General features: G+C 43.3%; 1 protein-coding gene across 5 annotated transcripts in view; it reads left to right on the top strand.

Annotated features, from left to right (window-relative positions):
• The window catches only part of UBE2Q2 (ubiquitin conjugating enzyme E2 Q2), a 619872-nt gene that overhangs the window by 466430 nt on the left and 129634 nt on the right, over positions 1 to 23808 (top strand). For all 5 annotated transcript variants that reach the window (XM_069222116.1, XM_069222114.1, XM_069222112.1 and 2 more), the window contains one exon: positions 13881 to 13929. In XM_069222116.1, the coding sequence (XP_069078217.1) occupies positions 13881 to 13929 (49 nt within the window). The remainder of the gene's footprint in view (positions 1 to 13880; positions 13930 to 23808) is intronic.

The raw sequence follows: 23808 nt of genomic DNA, 5'->3' as shown, positions 1-23808 counted from the left end.
CATTGAATGTAAACATTTGACATGAAATGTAAAAACTATATGGTAGCCTATGTAACGTCTCAGCAGGACTGTATAGGACAAAGATAGAAATACAGGTCGACTTACAGAAGTTTATGTATTCTTAAACACTCCTTTTGTGTCTAAGCAGAGATGTTATAGTAACTCTGCAGAGAAGTATTAATACAGCAGGAGATTCACCCTTTCTTGATTTATCAGAGCACAGATTCCTTAAAGATGTTCTTCTAGCAAAGTGTGGTCTGTGAAGGGTGCAAATCCAGTTTTAGTAGTCCATTTCTCAAAGATATGTACATGTGTGCTGTGCAGTTACTGCTGCACGTACCGCCCCAATTCATTCACAAGAGAAAGAACATGTGAGGTGTATCTGCCAAATAGGCAGAGGGTATCAGTTGTTCTCCTGGATTGGATCTTTCATAGATTCACATGCTTGAATCATCCCGGTCGGCGAGGTGGGAGTCTCACTGTAACCTTAAATATACATAGCAGTAAGTGTATTACACTAGGCCTCAATGACCTAGACAGGCACTGTTCTAGCCTATCCATGTTCTTTTATAAAAATGTTTTAAAAAAGAAACAAATCTGAACTAAACCAATCAGGTGACAGCACCCTCTAGAACACCCCCAACAGAGGCGATTTCCCTCAGATTTTCTACCGCACGTCGTGTGAAGGTAGTCTCCCTGAGCTCTCCTCACCTTCTATACTCTACATCTACTCTGCAAAATCTGGCGCACCTTTACTCATAAAACCCTTAAAGACAGAAAGAAGACTTTTATTATGGCTACAGAAACAAAAAGCTATGGAATGCCCTTCTTCTGATGAGTGAGGCCTCCTCACAGATTTCTCAATCTTTTAAAAGGCCTAAAAGTAAAGAACAACTTTCTTCAGAGCCTCCTAAGTAGGTATTTAAAAAATCTAAACACCTTTCATTAGATCAACATAAAGGTAAGGAAAGTTATGCCTCATCACAGACTCAGCCAAAGAGCTTAAAAAAGGTTGACTCAGAACTTACAACATCATCAGTGAAAAAAAGCAGCCCCAAAATGTGCTTCACTGTCCTTATCACCAATGACAAAACGAAAGCCATAGTCTGACAAGAAAGGCTTGTCTACGACGACTTCATCCATCCCAACAACGAATATCACGTCGACGTTTACCACAGCAGTGTCCCTATGATCGTAACGTCGTTGCCACTCTCATTGATGACGATTATAACAGCTAGAATCTATAAAAAGGCACCATCAATGGCTATTCAGTCAACGAGTACACATGCGCTGACGAGGACAGGCTGACGGAGAGTATTTTGGCGTGGGACCCATCGACGAGAGAATCGTCGACTAGCAATCCATCGATGGTGGACCCATCGACAACCACCACTGGAACATCAAAATTCCTCCCATTATCATTGATAACTGTGAGGAAAAAATGCTCTACAATTTTACCTATGCATATTTCCCCAAGTAAAGTATAACCATACCCTCCTCAAATTCTTTCAGATGACGACAATGACGTTTTTTCTCAGGATGAAGGAATGTTTGGAGTGGCCAACAGTCTGTCACAACTCAACCTCAAATGTTAAGATCTTGATAATCAATATCAAGACAACTATTACTCCGCAAGAGACCAAGCGGATCCCTCGCATCCCGAATAGGGTGATAGACACCTCCATTCCTATGCCACAGTCATTGGTGACAGGTCATAAGAGCATGTTGGATGACTACTATACCGGCAACACCGATCCCACAACTGCATGACCTACAAACAGGACCGCAGACCCCTCTCTCTAGCCACCTGGGAACACCACTCAGACCAGATGTAAACACCCCTTTTGCGCGACCACCTCAGGATGACCCTCAGACTACAGATGAAGAAAGGGAGGAAGGAGAAATACCAGATACCACACGTAATGAGTGGGACGAATACCTAACTCCTACTCCATCACCACTTTTTGCAGGACCAGTAGACTCTCACCCAGAGGATATAGGTGGGTTACATAACTTGATGGACAGAGCAGCTAAATGCTTCTAATTGCCCATCCGGTCTTGGGAGACCGATTGTTTCCTATACAACTTTACAGAGCCATCAAAGAAAGCAGTTAGAGCCCTACCTATAGTAGACTTTATATGGCAAGAAGGACTGAAGGCAATGAAAAATCCAGCTACAATACCTTCTCAAATCCCACGTTTGGAGAAAAAATATAAAGCCCTGGAAGGCTCCCCAACTTGCCTAATCGGGCAGCCGAAGCTGGATTCTGTGGTCTCTCAGGCGGCACAATGCCGCTCAAAGAATCCTTCTGCATCAATATCCTCTTCGCCAGATAGAGAAGGGTGCCATCTGGATAACATCGGCAAAAAGTTCTCCTCCGTTGCAGTTATAACAGTCAAGGCTGCCAGTTCGTTAGCTATTCTTGAAAGATACGCTAGGCAAATGTGGTCAGATATCTCCTCATACATTGACCTCTTACCCGAGGATGCTAAACTGGAGGTAAAGAAGGTGTTACAAGAGGGGGAATGAATCGCAGCTGAAATAATTGATTGCGCAATCGATATCTCGCTGACTGGATTTAGACAGCTGGAGGGGGCAGCAGTATTGCACAGGCAAGGCTGGCTGAAATCTACCTAATTTAGACCAGAGGTACAAAGCAAGATATGGCATATGATGGGGAATGCCTTTTCAGCAGACATTTTGATGAGGCTCTGCAGTCTATCAAGGCCTTTCGAGGGTCAAGGGGCAGAGGAACTTACTCCTTTCTTGGCGGATACCAACCATACAGACAACAGTATGAGCCTGCACAGAGAGGCTTTCGACAACAGTACGAACAACAACAATACAGGTTACCACCTACAGCTGCCTACAGGCATCGCACAAGAGGATGATCCTCAACCCGTGGCAGAGACACAGGCAGAACACAATGACCACGCATTACTATCAGCTACCATCCTCACTTGTGTGTCAAGGATCGGAGGCCGCATCACTTACCACATCCATGAGTGGTCAGGGATAACATCGGACAAGTGGGTTCTGGATATAGTATCCAAAGGGCATACTCTAAAATTCCTCCGGAAGCCCCTGAATACCCCCTCCCCCAAATCAGGACCACCACCACCCCCACGTTTAAAGCAACTTCTCAAAGAAATATAATCCATGATACAAAAAGGAGCAATAGAGGTCGTTCCAACTCTACAGAGAGGCCGAGGAATCTATTCCTGCTTTTTTCTAGTGAAAAAACCTTCGGGGGGATTGGCGTCCCATACTGGATCTGCGGGCCTTAAACAAGTTCCTGAAAACACAAATGTTTCGTATGATAACGCTTTAGTACATTCTACGCCTCTTAAACACAGGAGATTACATGACGTCTTTGGAACTCTGAGATGTGTATTTCCATATCCCAATACATCAAAATCATCGCAAATTTCTCAAGGTAGCTGGTATGCATCTACAGTTTCGAGTCCTCCCATTCGGATTAAAATTGGCCCCCCAGTGGCGGCTCACCTACGTCAACTAGGGATACAAATCTTTCCATACATGGACGACTGGCTTATAAAGGCATCCACGAGAAATCAAGTGGTAAAGCATACATCCACTTGCCTCGAGTTGTTAAAAGCTCTAGGTCTGACCATCAACTATTGCAAATCACACTTCCGTCCCACAAAGCAGCTGAACTTTCTAGGAGCTACACTGGATACTGTCCAGAGCAAGGCATCTCAAGAGAGATGGTGAAAGATTTCCAAGATGGCTCAAAAGCTCTCAACAAAAAAGTGTGTTTCAGTTCGGAATGACAAATCATTCATAGGAATGATTTCCTCATGTATTCCACTGATCCCGAATTGCCGACTGCATATGCGACCTCTATCGGAGCAACTAGACACTCAGTGGCTCCAAGTGAATGGCTCTTTTGACGATCGAATTCGGATCACATCACAAATGAAAATGGCAATGTCTTGGTGGGAAAAACTTATCCAACGGCCTTTCATTTCTAGGACAGCCGGCAAACTACATAATAACGACAGATGCTTTGCTTGAAGGTTGGGGCACCCACCTTCAGGATCTACAAATAAGTGGGAACTGGATGCAAAAGGACAAACAACTTCACATAAACTAACTGGAGCTGAAAGCAATCAATAAAGCACTAAAGGCTTTCTTGCCAAAAATCAAAAATTCTAATCAGAACTGACAATACCACAAGTATGTTTTACCTGAACAAACAGGGCTGCACAAAGTCCTTGGAGCGTTCACGTCAAGCTCAGACTATGGAAATGGGCCTGGAGAATTTAATTTCTCTGAAAGCGGAAGACCTGCCAGGGCAAGCCTGGCGGACTCTCTGAGCAGGACAATCATCCCGTATCACGAGTGGGATTTCAACCAACCGGTTCTCAACCATTTTTTCCAGAAGTGGGGCAAGAGGAGTCTGGATCTTTTTGCCACATACGAGAACAAAAAATGCCCATATTGCGCAAGCTGGCATCCCCAAGAAGGATTGTGGAGAAATGCTTTTTTGATTAGATGGTCCGGAATCTATGCCTATGCTTTTCCACCGCTTCCACTCATCCCCAGGGTGATCAGCGAAATGAAAGCAGAGGAATGCCATCTCTTCCTAGTGGCACCCAGGTGGCCCAAACAGATTGGTTCACAGAAGTACTTCTGTATTCGGAACAACCTCATGTTCAACTCAGACAGACTTCAGCCCTACTGACCATGCACCAGGTCCTGCTCAGGCATCCGAATCCTTCATCTCTACACTTATCGGCCTGGCTCCTGAATTCAATGAATACTCCACCTTAAACATCTCATCTGAGTGTAGCGAAATATTGGCCAGGGCGGACACCACCAATAAGACCTATAAACTTAAATGGAAGCATTTCTGCTTGTGGTGTGTTACGGAAGGAATCCATCCTATTACGTCACTTCCGGAACACGTGCTCCTTATTTATTACATTTAGCAAAATCTAGACTTTCTTATTCCTCAGTAAGGGTGCAGGCGGCAGCAATTTCGAGATTTCGACGCGCTCAACAGACCTCCTAGCTATAGTCTGCCAGGATTGTAAAGCAATTCCTCAGGGGCCTTTTTAGAGTGTTTCCACCGGTCCGTAAACCTCCACCGTTATGGTTATTAAACTTAGTGCTAGGACAACTCATGAAGCCTCCTTTGGAGCCAATCCACAGATCAGAGTTAAAATGTATCTCTTGGAAGACATTGCTTTTACTAGCTCTCACATCAGCAAAAAGAGTGAGTGACATATAAGCCTTCACCATCAAGGAACCCTTCCTTCAGTTCACACCAAATGGTGTTATGCTTCAAACAAACCCTAAGTATATACCAAAGGTACCATCAAGCTTCCATCTAAATGAACCAGTGATTTTAAGAACGTTTTTTCCTAACCTACAAATGGTTGTGGAGAAAGCGCTGCATTTGCTAGATGTAAAGGGATGTTTAAAGTTTTTTCTTAAAAAAACACACAGCATTCGAAAATCGGACCAGCTATTCGTAGCATATGGAGATACAAGAAAACGCTCTGCTATATTGAAGCAGACCATTGCCAGGTTGTAGGAAGTTGGCTCTGTATGCACTATTTCAAAGTAAGAAATAGCATGCACAGAGTCCAAGGGTTCCCCTTAGAGGTAAGATAGTGGCAAAAAGAGATAATTCTAATGCTCTATTTTGTGGTAGTGTGGTCGAGCAGTAGGCTTATCAAAGGGTAGTGTTAAGCATTTGTTGTTCACACACAGGCAATAAATGAGGAACACACACTCAAAGATAATTCCAGGCCAGTAGGTTTTTATATAGAAAAATATATTTTCTTAGTTTATTTTAAGAACCACAGGTTCAAGATTTACAAACAATACTTTAAATGAAAGGTATTTCACTTAGGAACTTTGGGAACTTTTGAATGAGCAAAATAGCATATACAGTTTTCACACAAATGGCAAATAGCTATTTTAAAACTAGACAGTGCAATTTTCAACAGTTCCTGGGGGAGGTAAGTGTTTGTTAGATTTGCAGGTAAGTAAACCACCTACAGGGTTCAAAGTTGGGTCCAAGGTAGCCCACCGTTGGGGGTTCAGAGCAACCCCAAAGTTACCACACAAGCAGCTCAGTGCCGGTCAGGTGCAGAGGTCAAAGTGGTGCCCAAAACACATAGGCTTCAATGGAGAAGAGGGTGCCCCGGTTCTAGTCTGCCAGCAGGTAAGTACGCGCGTCTTCGGAGGGCAGACCAGGGGGGATTTGTAGGGCACCGGCGGGGGGAACACAAGTCAGCTCAAAAAGTACTCTCTCAGCGGCACGGGGCGGCCGGGTGCAGTGTGCAAACAGGTGTCGGGTTAGCAATAGGTTTCAATGGGAGACCAAGGGGTCTCTTCAGCGATGCAGGCCAGGGGGGGGCTCCTCGGGGTAGCCACCACCTGGGCAAGGGGGAGGGCCACCTGGGGGTCGCTCCAGCATTCGAGGTTGGATCCTTCAGGTCCTGGGGGCTGCGGGTGCAGTGTCTTTACCAGGCGTCGGGTCTTTGAAGCAGGCAGTCGCGGTCAGGGGGAGCCTCGGGATTCCCTCTGCAGGTGTCGCTGTGGGGGCTCAGGGGGGTCAACTCGGGCTACTCAAGGTCGTAGTCGCCGGGGAGTCCTCCCTGTGGTGTTTGTTCTCCACAAGTCGAGCCGGGGGCGTCGGGTGCAGAGTGCAAAGTCTCACGCTTCAGGCGGGAAACGTGTTGTTTCAAAGTTGCTTCTTTGTTGCAAAGTTGCAGTCTTTGTGGGACAGAGCCACTGTCCTCGGGAGTTCTTGGTCCTTCTAGATGCAGGGTAGTCCTCTGAGGCTTCAGAGGTCGCTGGACCCTGTGGAACGCGTCGCTGGAGCAGTGTCTTTAGAAGTGGGGAGACAGGCCGGTTGAGTTTGGGCCAAAGCAGATGGTGTCTCCGTCTTCTCTGCAGGTTTTCAGCTCAGCAGTCCTTCTAAGGTTGCAGGAATCTATCTTGCTGTGTTCTGGGAGCCCCTAAATACTCAATTTAGGGGTGTGTTTAGGTCTGGGGGGTTAGTAGCCAATGGCTACTAGCCCTGAGGGTGGCTACACCCTCTTTGTGCCTCCTCCCTGAGGGGAGGGGGGCACATCCCTAATCCTAATGGGGGAATCCTCCATCTGCAAGATGGAGGATTTCTAAAAGTCAGAGTCACCTCAGCTCAGGACACCTTAGGGGCTGTCCTGACTGGCCAGTGACTCCTCCTTGTTTTTCTCATTATCTCTCCTGGACTTGCTGCCAAAAGTGGGGGCTGTGTCCAGGGGGCGGGCATCTCCACTAGCTGGAGTGCCCAGGGGCATTGTAACACGAAGCCTGAGCCTTTGAGGCTCACTGCTAGGTGTTACAGTTCCTGCAGGGGGAGATGTGAAGCACCTCCACCCAGAGCAGGCTTTTGTTTCTGTCCTCAGAGAGCACAAAGGCCCTCACCACATGGGGTCAGAAACTCGTCTCTCAGCAGCAGGCTGGCACAGACCAGTCAGTCCTGCACTGAACAATTGGGTAAAATACAGGGGGCATCTCTAAGATGCCCTCTGTGCATATTTTAATAAATCCAACACTGGCATCAGTGTGGGTTTATTATTCTGAGAAGTTTGATACCAAACTTCCCAGTATTCAGTGTAGCCATTCTGGAGCTGTGGAGGTCGTTTTTGACAGTCTCCCAGACCATATACTCTTATGGCTACCCTGCATTTACAATGTCTAAGGTATTGCTTAGACACTGTAGGGGCATAGTGCTCATGCACCCATGCCCTCACCTGTGGTATAGTGCACCCTGCCTTAGGGCTGTAAGGCCTGCTAGAGGGGTGACTTATCTATGCCTATAGGGAGTGTGAGGTTGGCATGGCACCCTGAGGGGAGTGCCATGTCGACTTAGTCATTTTCTCCCCACCAGCACACACAAGCTGGCAAGCAGTGTGTCTGTGCTGAGTGAGGGGTCCCTAGGGTGGCATAAGACATACTGCAGCCCTTAGAGACCTTCCCTGGCATCAGGGCCCTTGGTACCAGGGGTACCAGTTACAAGGGACTTACCTGGGTGCCAGGGTTGTGCCAATTGTGGAGACAATGGTACATTTTAGGTGAAAGAACACTGGTGCTGGGGCCTGGTTAGCAGGGTCCTAGCACACTTCTCAGTCAAGTCAGCATCAGTATCAGGCAAAAAGTGGGAGGTAATTGCAACAGGGAGCCATTTCCTTACACAATCGGATTAACAATACAATTTTGTGATACCCAGGCAGGGAAGCCGCTGCACAATGTTTAAAGCCCACTCTACTAGAGCGGTAGCTACATCAGCAGCTCTCTTTGTGGGAGTACCCCTGCAACACATTTGCAGGGCAGCAACATGGTCCAGGCAGTATACATTTACAAAACACTACTGCCTCGATGAGACGAACAAATAAGTGCAGTGAATGGAAAACGTGGATCTTCAAGCCGTATAATAGACTGACCACAGGGCCCAAAAGTAACCGGCAAAAGAAATCCACAACATGTGGGTTGACCAGCGAATAAGCGAAAACTAGCCTACACTAGATGGTAGTACCCTTATTGGGGCTGTAGAAGAAATAACATAAGTGTAAGACTGATTGACTAGTAAACAAAATAAAAAAATCAAAGAAGGCAGGGAAACCAACCCACCATGTGGAAAATAAACACCTCAATTATTTGCTGGAATGTGGCTGGTAGCCCCCAAAACACTGGTGACCGACTTTGTAGACTTCTTAAATTACAATTATATTATAATTTTGCAAACCACATGGATGTCACCACCTTGCTAGGTGTATCAGTCATTCAAAATGTGCAATGGATTTGACAAAAACAAGGAATAGTGGTGGCCTGCAGATGTCATGCAGAACTGGCATATGTATTGCAACAAAGAATAGAACAACTTGCATGAACATTTTCAAATTTGTGATATTATTAACCTATTAGATACTTCTGCACTAAGGATAACAAATATTCATGTCCTGCAGAAAAAGATGGAGGGATTCAAAAAAATTCTTCACCTCTAATGATTGGTGTTAAAAGCAAATCAGGCTGATGTACATTTTCATTATATGGTGACTGTAACTACAAAGTGGGCAAATGGGGAGTCAATGACAAATCAATAATTGAACTCAAATCAGCGCATGGGATCACAACTTTAACCCATGCCTTCCCAAAGACTGACGAAAGAGGAAATCTCCTGACTCAGTTGTGTTTACACAAGGTTCTTATATCAGCTCGAAATTCTTATGAAAATGACATCCAGATTGTAGCAACATACAGTGCCTGAAGGACCCAATCTTAAATTGACTACCTTTTCCTGAAAGCAACAGGCTGGGATAGTTTTGAAAACTTGAGCCTGCATTGGAGGGTAGAAAGTGACTATAATCTCTTGTTGAGAATTGAAACACAACAGACAGAACCAAGATAAGTTCAAAATCTAAAGTCTACTTGGCATTTTGGAGGCAAAGTAAGGATAAGATGGCTCCCTGACCCTAGATTCATATGTAATAGGTTGGAAGTCTGAACTATTAATGATCGCCTGCCAAATGTCTATTCTTGGACGTCAAGCACAGAGTGATAAGCCATCCATGTGTGATGAACTGCTGAACACATTGACCCAGGTTTGTTCTAGAAGACGTACTGTTAAGCACACCAATCTCAGTGACAGATGGTTCGGCGAGGATTGCACAAACAAACAGAGCTTCAGCCACTTGTACACAGCAACTCAGCAAGAGATGAAAATAAGGAGGCAAGATCCAGCCATAAAGCTGTCATTAGAAGAAAAGGATGACTCAAGAAAGTGAAAAAATCGAAAAGGCTGCCATGGAAAAAAAACACAAGCGACATTCGGGTTAAAATTAGGAGAAGGCCTAGGAGCCAGAAAAAAGTATCTGAAATCTAATATTAGCGAAGAGTCTTTGTTAACTCATTGCTCTTCAATTGTTAACTCCACACCAAATGGTGATGTTGATAATTGCCTTCATGAAAGGACTGGCCCTCAGAATAGTGTCCAGGGGTCTGAATTTATTAGCAAAGAAAAGTGAGGAAAGCAATAGAGGATCTGAAAAATAGAAAGGACCCTAGCACCAGCGTACCACCACTGGAGGTGTTCCTCTCAGACCCTGACTGGTGGGCAGACATTTTGGTGGAAATCTTCATTCAGCTTTAGGCAGAGGTCAGCATCCATCCTCTTGGCAAAATAGTATCATAGTCCCAACCTACAAGAAAGGCCAGAAATTACACAAAGTCTTATAGACTAGTAAGCCTAATAGATATCAATTATAAAATCTTCTCGAAATTGATTCTCAGGACACTGGACGACTGGGTCACCTAACAGAAAATCCTTTCTGAAATTGTCTGTTGTGTGTTCACGGAAGGACCTTCAACTATCAACTATATATTCACATTCTTTCACATTGTGCACAAATTCGGCACTTAGGCTTTTGACCAGGTGCCAAGACATCGCCTTTGGGAAAAGCTAAGACCTATGGGCATTGACACGGCCGTCTTGTCTCTAATACAACTTTTGTAGACTGAGATTTTTTTCCCAAGTTAGACTGCACTAGAAAGGGCTCATCAGTTTAAAAAAAAAATCATCAGAAATAGGGTGAAGCGAGGGTGCCAATTGACCTCCCTTTTGTTTTCCCTGGATATAGACAGTCTATATGAGGAAGTAAAAATGGCCACAGATGATATCCCTATGATGAATGACTTTAAAAATTCCTTCTGTTTTATGTCGATTATTCAGTCTTGATTATCAAGACAGCCAAGGGCCTTCAGGCTCAACTGGCAGCCATGGAAAAACACTAATGTAAATCAACTAAAAATTAATAAAGAAAAACCAAAACCATGACTTTCAAGACAAGCCTAAACAACAAGTCGCTCTTCCACATACATGGTACCAATTAAAAAAAAGTGGCATTCTTTAAATACCTGTGAGTAATCAACAGAAACCTCAGGTAATCTACCCATATCGAGCCCACTCTTGAAAAAGCTTAGGCACTAGCAAACGCAATTGTTAGTATGGTTAGCAAACATGGACACCAATTTTCCAATTACGTTGACAAGCAAATGTAGGAAGCCAAATCTTTCAGGGGTGCAGAACTCTGGATCAGACTAAATGCATTATTGGCGTTTCAAAAGGAAATTTTGGAAAGCAATGCTTAATCTGCTGTCATGTTTTCTTATGACTGTCTTGGAATCTGATGTGGGCTACCTCTCTATTGAAGCCCCTTATAGTGCACGAGCTAAAAATACTAAAAAGATCTCATTATCTTTGTCTACTAGGCCTAGGAGGAACTTTTTAAAATGAATTTATTTTGCAACATTCGATCAGAGAAAACAAGACTCCGACTTTTAATACCTCAGTCCCCAGGTAATCTTTAGTTAATCTTGAAAAAGAAATTAAACTCCAGGTTGAATGTAAAATGTGTATGCATAGCCAAAGAACAGAAATCAGGAGCTCTTGAAAAACTATCCCTTAGAAACCACATTGGAATTTTCAAACCCTCTCATAGTGCAAAGCAATACTTAACAGTCTTTGGTTAGAGGACAGGGTTAACTGCTAAATGAAACCTTGAATAGAAGAAATCCAGCAATCTTCACCCAACTGCTTTTGTGGCGCACATAGGATTTGAAACATTTCATGTTGAACTGCAAACTAATACAACACCATAATATTCAGTGCAATCAGCAAGTTGCTGCATAGAAAACCGCTAAATTAACAAATCTTTTTCCTCTTAAGGCATCTGGATTATATGTGAGCAAAAGTTGGGACCTCATATCGAAACTGGTTCAGAAGTAGAACCTTGCTAACCATTCCCTCTTTCTTAATACACTATGCAAGGTCTTGCAGTCATTTGGTTTTAACTTCTCTAAAGGCCAAAGTTAGACTGGGCTGTTTTGGAGTTAACTGGTTTTAAACTCTTGTTATAACGATTTTTTAACATAATTTATGCCTTTTTAATTTAAATGACCTTTTTCTCAAAGGTTTGAGCTTTTTATATGTATGAAATTGTTTCTATGATAGGCATCCGTGCTTTGCATTGTGGACTGAAAACACTATTAATAGATTCAAATTCGATTAATTTCTCCATGGGCCAAAGCTGCTGTCAATACATTAGCACACAGAGTGCCTGTCCTGGACGTCTGTCAGGCAGCCATATGAGCTTCGGTAAACACATCCACAAAGCACTACTGCCTCAACAGTCTGGTTCGTCAAGAGAGGCATTTTGCCAGCTCTGTCCTGCAGGACATTTTTGGTGTGAGCCAGTTTATAGACCCATCGCCTGGGTAGGCAGCACTATATCTATGCGCAAGGAGATTAATCTGCCGTTAAAATTATCCATTAGAAACACACCTTTGGTAACAATCTTTCTGGTGGATATTCTTTTTAATCGCAGCTTCATCAGTATCCATCCCAACTCCCCACTCTGAGAGCAGGGCTCTTTTCCACCTAAAAACACCCTGGTCTCGGGGGTGTAACAGTCCCTGCAGCACCACTGGTATGGGGGAGGGCCCAGGCTTACCCAAACAGGAGGGGTCCCCCCTCAGCTCCTACTGATGTGCGTGGCCCCTTCAGCATCTCTTGCAGGGGATCCCCCTAATGTTTTTTATGCCACTGCCCAATGTAGAGATCTGCACACTGATTATACCAGTTTGCTGATGGACTCTGCGTCTAAGGGTTCGGACAGCTTATAGAAAGCAACTGATGTCAGCTTACGAGTGGTGCTTGTATTCAGCTCTGCTCCTCACTTTTGGATCAGAACTACTTTCGTGTAGATCAGCACTACACTACCTAATGGTACACAGGAGTACTGCTGTAAAGCTTCCAAATCCAGTCTGACGCCTGAGGGAATATTCCCAAAGTGAGGAGTCTGCACCTAGAGTATCCACCAGAAAGATTGTTACCGTAAAGTAAGTAACTTGTTCTCTGGAAGTATTGTTTTGTAGAACAAGCAACTTGTTCCTCTAAGTTAAATGCATCCACCTCGTCCAATAGCTTTGGTTACTTGATAAGTGAAGTTCGTGTATGTGTGAGTATCTTGCAGAGGACAGAACTGACCTTGTCATCCTACTGAATAGTTCTGTGTTCTTAAGTCTTTATTTTATAGCTAACCTTTTTTTTCAATTACACAAGCCTCGTTAGAACTTGCAAATACATTGTTACATTAACTTTATCTCAAAAAGTGCAAACTTTAAACCATTACAGCTTCTAAAAATTATTGCTATTGATCCACTTATTTAAAATAATTTCTCAAGGTTATAATCTAATGCATTGTTTTTACAGCTAACCTGGGAGTTTGTGGCCAGGGGTGTAGTTTGGTCAGTAAGATTTGGGTGGGGTGTGACCTTCGGATTGTCCAGCAATCTAATGTTAAAATATAATATACCTCACACAGGGCCCATGAGAGGCACGTACGCAGCAATACACAGGGAGAGGAATGCAGATTGGTAGGGGTACAAAGTGAGAGAAATCACAATTTGTAAAATCACCAACCTTTTTAAAGACTTTCAGATCCAAGAGAGTGTGTGTGCCTCTTCATCTGTGACTATGTAAAAAGGTGGGGTTGAATTCCAGCGGACACTTCCCCATACCCGACTGTGGCATACTTTTTGCATTCATCACTTAGAAAATGGGTAAACGTAGAAGGCAAGAAGCATCTGGGCGATGAAAAACTTTCTCTTACTAACCCCTTTCTCCTCTTTGAAATGTGTTAACTGATACCTATGTGAAAAGGCAACTTGTGGAGAAAATCTTGTTTGAATGTGCTGAATCAGAACATCATCTGTAATAGCGTATAAATGTAATAACACATGGGTTACAATAAATTCAAGATTAAATGTTGATTTACACTCTCCCTGTTTCTTCTAGGTATGTCCTTGGAGGAGGTGCTCTGTGCATGGAACTTCTCACAAAACAGGTACTAGAATATGTGAAGTGGATAACAAATTAAAGATTTTGTATTCAATGATGCATAGTAATTTTATAGCTAATCTGATTTCATCAATATTCTTACAAGTGCACTGTTTGCGGATAAAGTTTGAGAACTAGGATTTTCTTCTGTAATGAGTGTGCCATAATATTATTAGAAACTAGCTAGTTATAGTTTACCAGTTCCACATGTAGGAAAACAAATAGCTTACCCATCCCAGTCTTTCAGCAGTTTACTACTTTCACATCTTGTAGCAGGGTGCATTAATGTGTCTAATATGAGCTAAAATGACTTTGCCACTGTCACACAGTGTTTCTGGGCCACAGACTTACTTTCTGTATAAGGCATGTTAAAGTGGAATCTGAATGCCTGGTTTGTGACCTTTTATTTAGTTTATATCAACTTCATATGCAGTATCACTTGTAAAGTTTTGAGTAGTTTTTTTTTACTTTTTCAATCTGGGCAAGCCTTTATATTGGTTTTCGAAAGTGATTTTTCTTATTGTTTTAGTAGCTGTGTTATGAGTTATTATTACTCTTTCAAAATTAAATCATCTATATTGTATTAGGCAAAATGTCACTTTATTGTTTAGTAATCCACTGTTAGATTTGGCTCTCCTGTGATGCCTTATAATGCAGTTCTTTTTTTACTTACACCAAGTTTTAAATTCCTTGCGGTTAGAAGTTGGGTATGTTTTTTGCCTAATGTGTGTTGTTGTCTTATAGCTGCACATGACTGAATTCTGTCAAGCAGTTGTGGAAGTCACTTCCAACCTCTGCTTACTTATAAAAACATATGCACGTAATTGGACTTACTAACTTTGCATAATGTCATATAATAGGAAAAAAGACTACATAGAAAAACAAAAATGTTATAGGTTTCTGATGGATACTTCTAACCACAGATTCCTCGCCTTGTGTACATTTTTCTCCATTTGCCAGATTAGGTCCATAACACTCAAAAGCAGTGGTCCTGCAACCCGGTAAATGGTGCCGTGCAACTCCGCATCAACACCATTCTGTTCCAAAATTGATTAATGGAGCTATCCATGCTTGCCAATATCAATTCCTTTCTTTCCACGCCTTTAGATGTGGATTCGGAGCCTGCTTTTTTTTTTTTTTTTTTTCTTTTCACTCTTTGAAGAATTTTTTCTTCAGAAAAATTTCCAGTGTGCATTAGATGTCACCCACTGAAGCAACAGGATTCTAACCTTGAAGTGATTTGTGCAAACAGATGTCTGTTATAGATCCTCATGAGGTAGTCCTCTGGTGCTTAGGCGCTTCACACAAATCCAAGCTCTGTGACGACTGTGCTCAGCTGAACCCTAAGACCTCTGTCAGCGGGAAGCAAAGCTTTACATGACGAAACACTGGAAGTCTCTATGCTGGTGCCTATTGAGGTACAAGGGGAGGACCTGTTCCTGAGGCAGATCTTCCTCGTGGTTGAAGAATTTTGATAAGGTGAAGAAGACGCAGAAGAAGTCCAAGCGGGACTCTCTCTCTTCCCGGCGCTCTCCCTCCAAGGAAGGTACAAGGGGTCACTCTGCCTCCACAACTTGCTACCATTCCACTGAGGAACAGATTCCACTTCTGATCGCAATGCGCCTCCAGTTACTGGGTCCATCGGCAATGTTGCTGCAGTTAGAAGCCCTCCGTGAGGCCATGCTGCGTATCTTCAGCATGCTCCTCTAACTATGATGCTGGCACAGACACCACAGGCTCCAGAGGAAGTACTGCAATTGATTTTGGTGTCAGTCTCCGCGCTGGCCTGGCATAACCACGGACATGTCCAAATCTTGATGTGCCACCATCTGTACTGAACCAAGCTGAATCACAGAATCGATTCCCCTTCCATGCAATTTCTAACAGACATTACATCAGCTTTTTTTAGCTTGGACTCTGACCAGAGCCAGCTTTTTAGAGACGACAGTCATGGCTATGAGGAAGGCTCTTTACTCCATCCCTTGAGGATGATAACTGACCAATGGAGCTACACGGTGCCATTGGGCTGGATACTGCACCCGATACTAGGCTGGTTTCCCCTAGGCCACCAACTGAGGAAAGCACTTAGTTTACTACAATAATAAGTATATACACTGACAATCTTTGTTAGGTGGTTTCATAGAAATAACCATATGTACAGGCCTCACTTGTACAAAATAATGGTATTCATATAAAAGGTTCTTTAATGCCTAGGAAGCAAAGGCTTCTTGGATTCCTCCGAGGGAACCATTGTTCCTAGATTGAAATTGATAACCAGATTCCCAGGAATACAGGGTTGCACCATATTAATTTATATTTCTGATTACAGTATTAAGGAGGGCTACTGAGGTCCTTAACCTTTACCTCCCCACGAGGTAAAAGCCAATGTGCTGACAGAGGTTCTAGTCCCTATTGAGGCATGATGCGAATCTTATGCCCTCACTAACACACGCTGAGCACTTGGGCTAAACCATGCCCTTGACCCCCAGTCAGCCGACCAGTCTCCCACCACCATAGACCTGCTTCAGGAGACCTGGACTTTATCACACAGCACTCAAGACCTGAGAGTCTGGGGATCCAGGTGTCTACCAGTAAAGTCTCTCTTCCTTCCACCACCCCAACAGTCAAAACAAGTTGACACATTCAGAAAATGTATTTTCTCTTCTGTGAGCCTCACCTTGTGTCCTGTTAACACGAGCTGTTAGGATGGTATAACCACACACTGTGGGACATGATGAGTGAGATCTTACCTGTGATCTCTCAAAACATATGGCTTCTCTGTCCCAATGGGGCCACATTTGTCATGCCCTCGATTTTGGACACCACAGGTTGTTTAGGTAGAGGTTCAATGCCACCACTGGATGAGGTCCACTGGCTTCTCTGGAGACGTCCAGGTATCTTTGATGGACATGCCTTTCCACAGCTTCTACCTGTTTAGTGAGAAAGCAAATTTGGGCTTCAAGTGCTTTGAGATCCAGGCCACGGCACGCTTCGTATGCCTTTAAGCTCCAGTCAGGCAGTCCCACCTCAACACTTTTTCTGAGATATGCCAGAGGCCTGGCGGGTCTGCTACGACAGGCTCCTTCAATCACATAACAGGCCTTCCATCACTTTTGTGGTCAAGACTTTGGGTCCAACAGACAACAACCTGACCATCAGAGACCTTGTTCATCCCAATCGTCTGCCCCTCTGTCCACATACTACAAGTTTCTTTAGTGCGCTCTTGCCATTGCACAGCTACTTAGTAGGAGGCAGCATTAGCCACTTTCTGCATGGGTGGCAACAAAGCACAATCGACAAATGAGTCCTGCAGATTGTCCAATAGGGCTATGCCTTGTCATTGCTTTTCAATCCACTGCACCTGCCACCTATTTCAGACCACTTCTCTGAGGACTACGTGTTCATTTAATCTTTGTAAGTGGCCAAAAGTGCTTTAAAGTGGATAGTGGTCTCAGAGTTTTGACTAGGTGTTATTCCTGCTACTTCCTTGTGCCGAAGAAGGACGTAGGCTTCCGTCGTATCTTAGCCATCTCAATCTCTTTCTGCACAAGGATAAATTCAGTATGGGCAGCCTGGACCAGGTTCTCTGCTATGGGTCTCAGAGACTGGATTGTGGTGTTGAACTTGCCAGACAATTATTTTCACTTCTCCTTCCTGCAATTCCACAGATGCATGCTACCTACAGTTCATGGTGAGCCACAAGCACTTTCAGTTTTCCATGCTCCCTAACCAGTGCCGTTCGGGTGTTCACATAGTTGATGGCTCTGCTCACTGTCCCTCTGCAGAGGTTAGGGTTACCAGTCGTCCCCTAGCTCGACGACTGGCTGTTAAAGGCAGGCTCACCACAATTATCACTGACCACCATCAGATAGCGATGAACCTCCTTACATCTTTGGGGCTCTAAGTAAACATGCCAAAGTCAAACCTGGCTCCTAGGTGGAAGCTCCCTTTCATTGGAGCCATCCTGGGTATGGTGCACTCTTGAGCTTTTTCTTCAAGCCAACAAGTGCAGGACATTTGGGCTATGCTTCTGATTTTTTTTGCCTCTGTCCTTGGTCTCAATGAGGATAGCTCTGAGTTTGCTTGGCCTGTTTGCCTCCTGCATTCTACTTTTATACCATGCCCAATTGCATGTGTGGGATCTGCATTGGGATCTGACATTTCAGTGGACTCAGCACCTGGGGAATGTCTTTGATTCCATCCAAGTATCGGAGCACACTCCAAAAAATCTGTAGTGATGGCTGCTCTACCATGACTGGACCAGGGGTATACCCCTTTCCTTACCTCACCCAGAGTAAACTGTGGTGATGGAATCATTACTACTGGGTTGGGGAGACCATCTGGGAGAGGTGGAGATCAAAGGACTCTAGTTTCCTGCAAAGTCCTACCTCCCCTCTAATCTATTGAAACTTGTAGATTTGCTTGTCATTGAAGGCCTTCCTGCTGATCATTAAGGGCAGACTGGTTCAGGTTCTCACAGACAACACCACCACATTGTGGTACTGCAACATGCAAGGCAGGGTGTGGTCTTGGGTCCTGTGCAGTGGTTAAGAAGCAGCATCCTCAAGTTGGGGCCTAAGGGCCAACTTCACTAGAGCTAAAACTGCTGCCACTTCATTGGCATGCAGCATGCCTGTTGTGGATATTTGTCAGGCAGCTACATGCCCATTAGTGCACACGTTCACAAAGCACTACTGCCTCAACGGTCAGGTTTGTCGAGATGAGCATTTTGCCCGCCTTGTCCTTCGGGTCTGAGCCATTACATAAAGCCACTACCTTGGGAGATACTGCTTTGATACCTATTCACAAGGAGAGGAATCTTCATTTAGCAGCATTCATCAAAGTATAAGTTACTGAACTTTGGTAACACATTTTCTGGTAGATACTTTGTCTAACCACAGAATCCTCACCAACTTCCCACTTCCATATTTCTTAGCTTCTCTGAGTACTGGCTATTAGCACATTGATTCCCTAAGTGGCACGGCGATCCTTGATGCATTCTTGGCAGTGGAATTGGGGGTGCTGGCTTGCTCCCCGTGAGGTTTATGTAGTCTCATTTACATAAACAGTGAAATGTTAGAACAGAGGAAGTAACAACTTTCATTAGGAGTTTAAAAACACTTGGCTAGTGTAGGCACCGACTATGTAAGACTGACAGGCTCAAGTGACGCAAACTTAGAAGAATTGTTCTCTGTTGGAATGAAACTGATTATTTTTGATTCCTTTCTTTTTTGTAAAACTGATTTCTTGTTAATCTTATTGGGATATACCCTTTTGTTCCAAATACATTCCTGTTCCTTGGTGCTCTTATTGACTTTCAAAGAGAGGCCTACAGCACTACACATGCATGAGGCATGTGGGCATATCTAGCCCCATGTTATATTTTGCAAGGTGGTGTTTTTATTCCTTTTAGTTTCCGCACTAGTCTTATGGTTTTTTTTCTGCCCTAGATAACAGAAGGCATAAATTATCTGGTATTAAATGTTGCCACTCAGAAGCAGGCTACTTCACATTCACAGCAGATGTGGCTTTGGCTTTTAGGTTGAAAGCAATAATAATGGTCCAAAGGCTTGCTGGCAAATGTCTGCAGGCTCTCCTGTTATAGAGATGGTATTGCAAATCTGCCTGAGTTGAGGGTCCATATGGGCCGTAGTCTATTGTTAGAGGATCCATTTCACCATGGTGTCTAACTTTTCTCTTTCTCTGGGCACATATGGTGCCCTTGACCCGCCATTATGCACCACCACATCTAACATAGCCCCCTTCTGTAACCTCTCACCCTCCCATGCATCATCCCTTGCTTAGTGGTCTGCCATGTAGTCCAGCAAACTTGACAGTATTTTCCCTCTACCTCCCAGTCCTCTGTGCTCCCACAAATCCCTAGTATCAAGAAGGTAATTTACATAAACCATTAGTAAAGTTATCAAGCACCTTTAGCCACTTAGACATCTCTTCTACTATTCCAATGATGGTACTGAAAGAAATTGAATCTTTGTATTTCTTCCCATCAGCATGCCCATGCTCAGAACTCTTACCGGAGTGTGGACCACACCAAACTCACTCATTTGGAGGTTTTATTCTGACTAACAGCATTAGGTGCGCTGTCTTCAATGGTTGACTTCAACAGCCAAATCTCCCTTGTTCATTCCTACCTCAAAGATTACCTGGCCCCGGATTTCGTTTCAGTAAATCAAGACAATTAATTCCTTGTCTCGCTGATTTCCCATATCCTTACCTGGAATGGTTACCTGGTAACAATTCACAAAACTCAACTACTGGACGTTGCTTCTGGTTCATTTAAGGTAACTTTGCCCCAGTGAAATTACCAGCCATAAGCATTCAGCAGTCATTCTTGAAAGTCTTAAGTGATGGAACATTTCTTGAATTGTGAAGTGAGATCTACTCAAAGGTTAATCTAAACGTATATGAAAAGCAAATGTCTTGACCCACAGTGCTAACATTTATGTATAATAAGCAACCCACTGCCCAATGAATGGTTTCAATTGCAGCATCCAAAAAATATTAAACTTAGCTGATATGGACTCTGGATGCTAATAGATGGATTGCTCTTCATCTAAGGCTAGCTTCAGCGCCTGTAAGTGTTCATCAATAAAGAGCATAAAATAATGATGAATTTGGTAAAAGAGCACATCATTTCCAAGGACCTCTTGACATTCTCACACGCAGTAGCCAAGTCTTTCTGCCTACAATGACAATGATTAAGATGATCGGTTAAGTTGTTGGGGCAGTGCAGCACGATTATTATATTAGTGCCTTCTTTTATATCCACTTCTTCGACAACGCCTGTCGGTATCTAGGAGTTGGTATGTGATCTTACTACTTCCTGTACAAAACAATCACTTACCTCCTTAATTTATCGCCAAAGATTTTTACGAATGTACATTCAACAGTTGCAAATTACCTCATGTATACATTCATTCATATAAACTGGTTGATGAAGACACTGTCCCAACATTTAGTCCACAAGCATGTATCTTATTCATTGAAACCTTCATGTTCTGGTATTCTCAATACACCATTAAAAGAAAGTGTGTGGGGGGTGTCATAACATACTAGAGGCTTTGCCTCTCGAGCCATAGCCTCTCCTCACAGTCACCATGGTGTGGAATATAAAGAAATATCTACTTGTCCATGGGACAGGTTGCTTCATAAATCTTGTTCTGTAAAAAAAAAAAAAAAAAAAAATGTACTTGTCAGCTTGGTGCCATATAGTGCAGCGACAAATTATGGCAGCAATCTCATTATGTAAGAGCTCTGTTAATAGCCTCACTAGTACTATAGTAGGCCTTAAGTACTAGCAATTTCAAGCTCTACTATAGCAATTTCTTTATTTTTACACCGTTTTGCAGGACTACAAACTGGGGCTGGAGGAACCAATAATCAATAGTTCCAGGACAGGAATGCCTTTGAGTCTGTGCTAACCTACTAATTTGCATGTTCTAAGGATTTTAACCAGCTCTTCTCGAACCTTTCCCCCTGCAGAAAAAGGTTGTAAATTTACTCCTCACAAAGGCAGAAGTCGGAAAGTAAACTTGTAAACGCTCAATAGATTTTCACATGAGCAAATCTGTATTTGCTCGTGTTAAAATACAGTTCACAAATATTTTCTAGGAGCACAATTTCCTGGTCTACCTTTGTAAATTCTTGTGCATTCATGAAAGCCACTAATGCAAAGACATGTACCATGGGTGTGCACTTTTGTGACTTTCTATAAGAATTGGGCCCCTAATTAGGTCTGGGGTTAACCAGAATATGTTATCTTTCTTTAAATTCTGTTTCTCTTTATATCCATGTATCATCTGGCTTTATTGTGAGTGATAGCATTCTGCTCTTCCACAAGGAGCATATTTGAACACAAAGTAGATTTGCTTAGTGCCAGGAAGTACTGTTGCAATAAGTGCCTTTTTGTGTATATATATATATATATATATATATATATATATATATATATTTTTTTGTTGCTTTTTGCCAATGTGTGTTACACTAGTGAGGGCCAGGCAGCTCCCACAACAATAAACTGTTACAAAAGCCAAGACATGCATTGACAAAACAAAAGACTGACAACCAATGTCAAATCAATTGACTTTGCCAGTGCTCGTTTATAATCTTGTTGAAAATGGTTGCACTGATTTTTCCATTCTAAATATTTTTTGAAAATACTAGCATGCATCAACACATATTACTAAGTTATGCTGCAAAGAAATAGTACCTAAAATTTCACAGAAAGTTAGCAAAACATTTTTTCCCTACTTGCATTTTTTTCTGAACATTTAATTTTGAAAGCATAGAATCATCCATCTTGCCTACAAGCTGCCGCAGACATTTCCATCTAATCAGAGCATTCTGGGAGAATTATACCGAGCCTCATATTGTTAAACTTTCAAACGTGTGTACACATTTTTAAAAAAAATATTTTTTTTGTACTGAAACCTCTGTCAGTAGTGCAGTGTGACCTTACAACGTTTAATAAGAGCGCTCACCCTAATAATAAAGGCTTTGCATAAAAGAGCCATATATACAAGTTCGAACAGCATTAACATATAGACACAAATATTACCTTAACAGCAGTTTCCTTCCCTGTAAACTGTCAGCAAAGGATTTGTGCTGTAGGGTTTTGGGCTTACTTGTCCCAAGGTCAAAACAAACATGAAAACTTAACCCCAAACAACATGTCCTGGGCGTCGGTCTATAGGAATTCCACACCCCTGCAGTTTATAGTGGCAGTAATATGCATATTAAACTGTATGTGGATGTTTGTATTCCCCTATGTGCCACTAGGTGGTGCTGTGCGGCTCCATGTAGGTTGTGTTCTGCCCTGGAAGTGAAGGAGCGGAGTCACCTTCAAATGTGGATCTGGAGTGGAGCTCTCACTTACATTCATTTTCAACAGCCCCCAAAATGAAATTCAGTGTACATGGAAACAATGTCCCCTCCTAAAACCACAAGCTTCAAATCATGCCATGACTGCAGAAAACATGTGGGTCACAGATCTACAGGACTTGTCTTTTGTGCTTGGGTAGAGGGCACTCCTCCAAGTCATGCAGTAAGCACACCCTCATGCACCCGAAGGTGATCCAGGAACGCAAAGCTGTACGTAGCCAAACACAGGAAAAAGTCACCCACCTCACAGAAGTCACACTCCAAGTCTTTGAGATCTAAGTCCTCCAGTAAATCAAGGTTCAAGTGAACAAATAAGAAAACAAAGTAGGACTTGGCCCCTTCCTGCCACTGTTTATCAAGAGAAGTAGAAAGGGCATAAAGATGGCAGTCAATCAAAAAAAAATTTTGTGCTGTGAATTCTGCAAATTTGTGGCAAAAATGTTTAAAAAAAAAAAGTGTGGTCTCTGTAAGGAAATGCCTCCTTGGCATGGTTGCCCCCTGACTTTTTGCCTTTGCTGATGCTATGTTTACAATTGAAAGTGTGCTGAGGCCTGCTAACCAGGCCCCAGCACCAGTGTTCTTTCCCTAACCTGTACTTTTGTATCCACAATTGGCAGACCCTGGCATCCAGATAAGTCCCTTGTAACTGGTACTTCTAGTACCAAGGGCCCTGATGCCAAGGAAGGTCTCTAAGGGCTGCAGCATGTCTTATGCCACCCTGGAGACCTCTCACTCAGCACAGACACACTGCTTGCCAGCTTGTGTGTGCTAGTGAGGACAAAACGAGTAAGTCGACATGGCACTCCCCTCAGGGTGCCATGCCAGCCTCTCACTGCCTATGCAGTATAGGTAAGACACCCCTCTAGCAGGCCTTACAGCCCTAAGGCAGGGTGCACTATACCATAGGTGAGGGTACCAGTGCATGAGCATGGTACCCCTACAGTGTCTAAACAAAACCTTAGACATTGTAAGTGCAGGGTAGCCA

The sequence above is a fragment of the Pleurodeles waltl genome, chromosome 3_1, assembly GCF_031143425.1.
Source record: "Pleurodeles waltl isolate 20211129_DDA chromosome 3_1, aPleWal1.hap1.20221129, whole genome shotgun sequence".
In the NCBI taxonomy this organism is placed as follows: domain Eukaryota; kingdom Metazoa; phylum Chordata; class Amphibia; order Caudata; family Salamandridae; genus Pleurodeles; species Pleurodeles waltl.
Note: the sequence above shows the minus strand (reverse complement) of the source record. Positions and strands in the feature narration are given on the sequence as shown.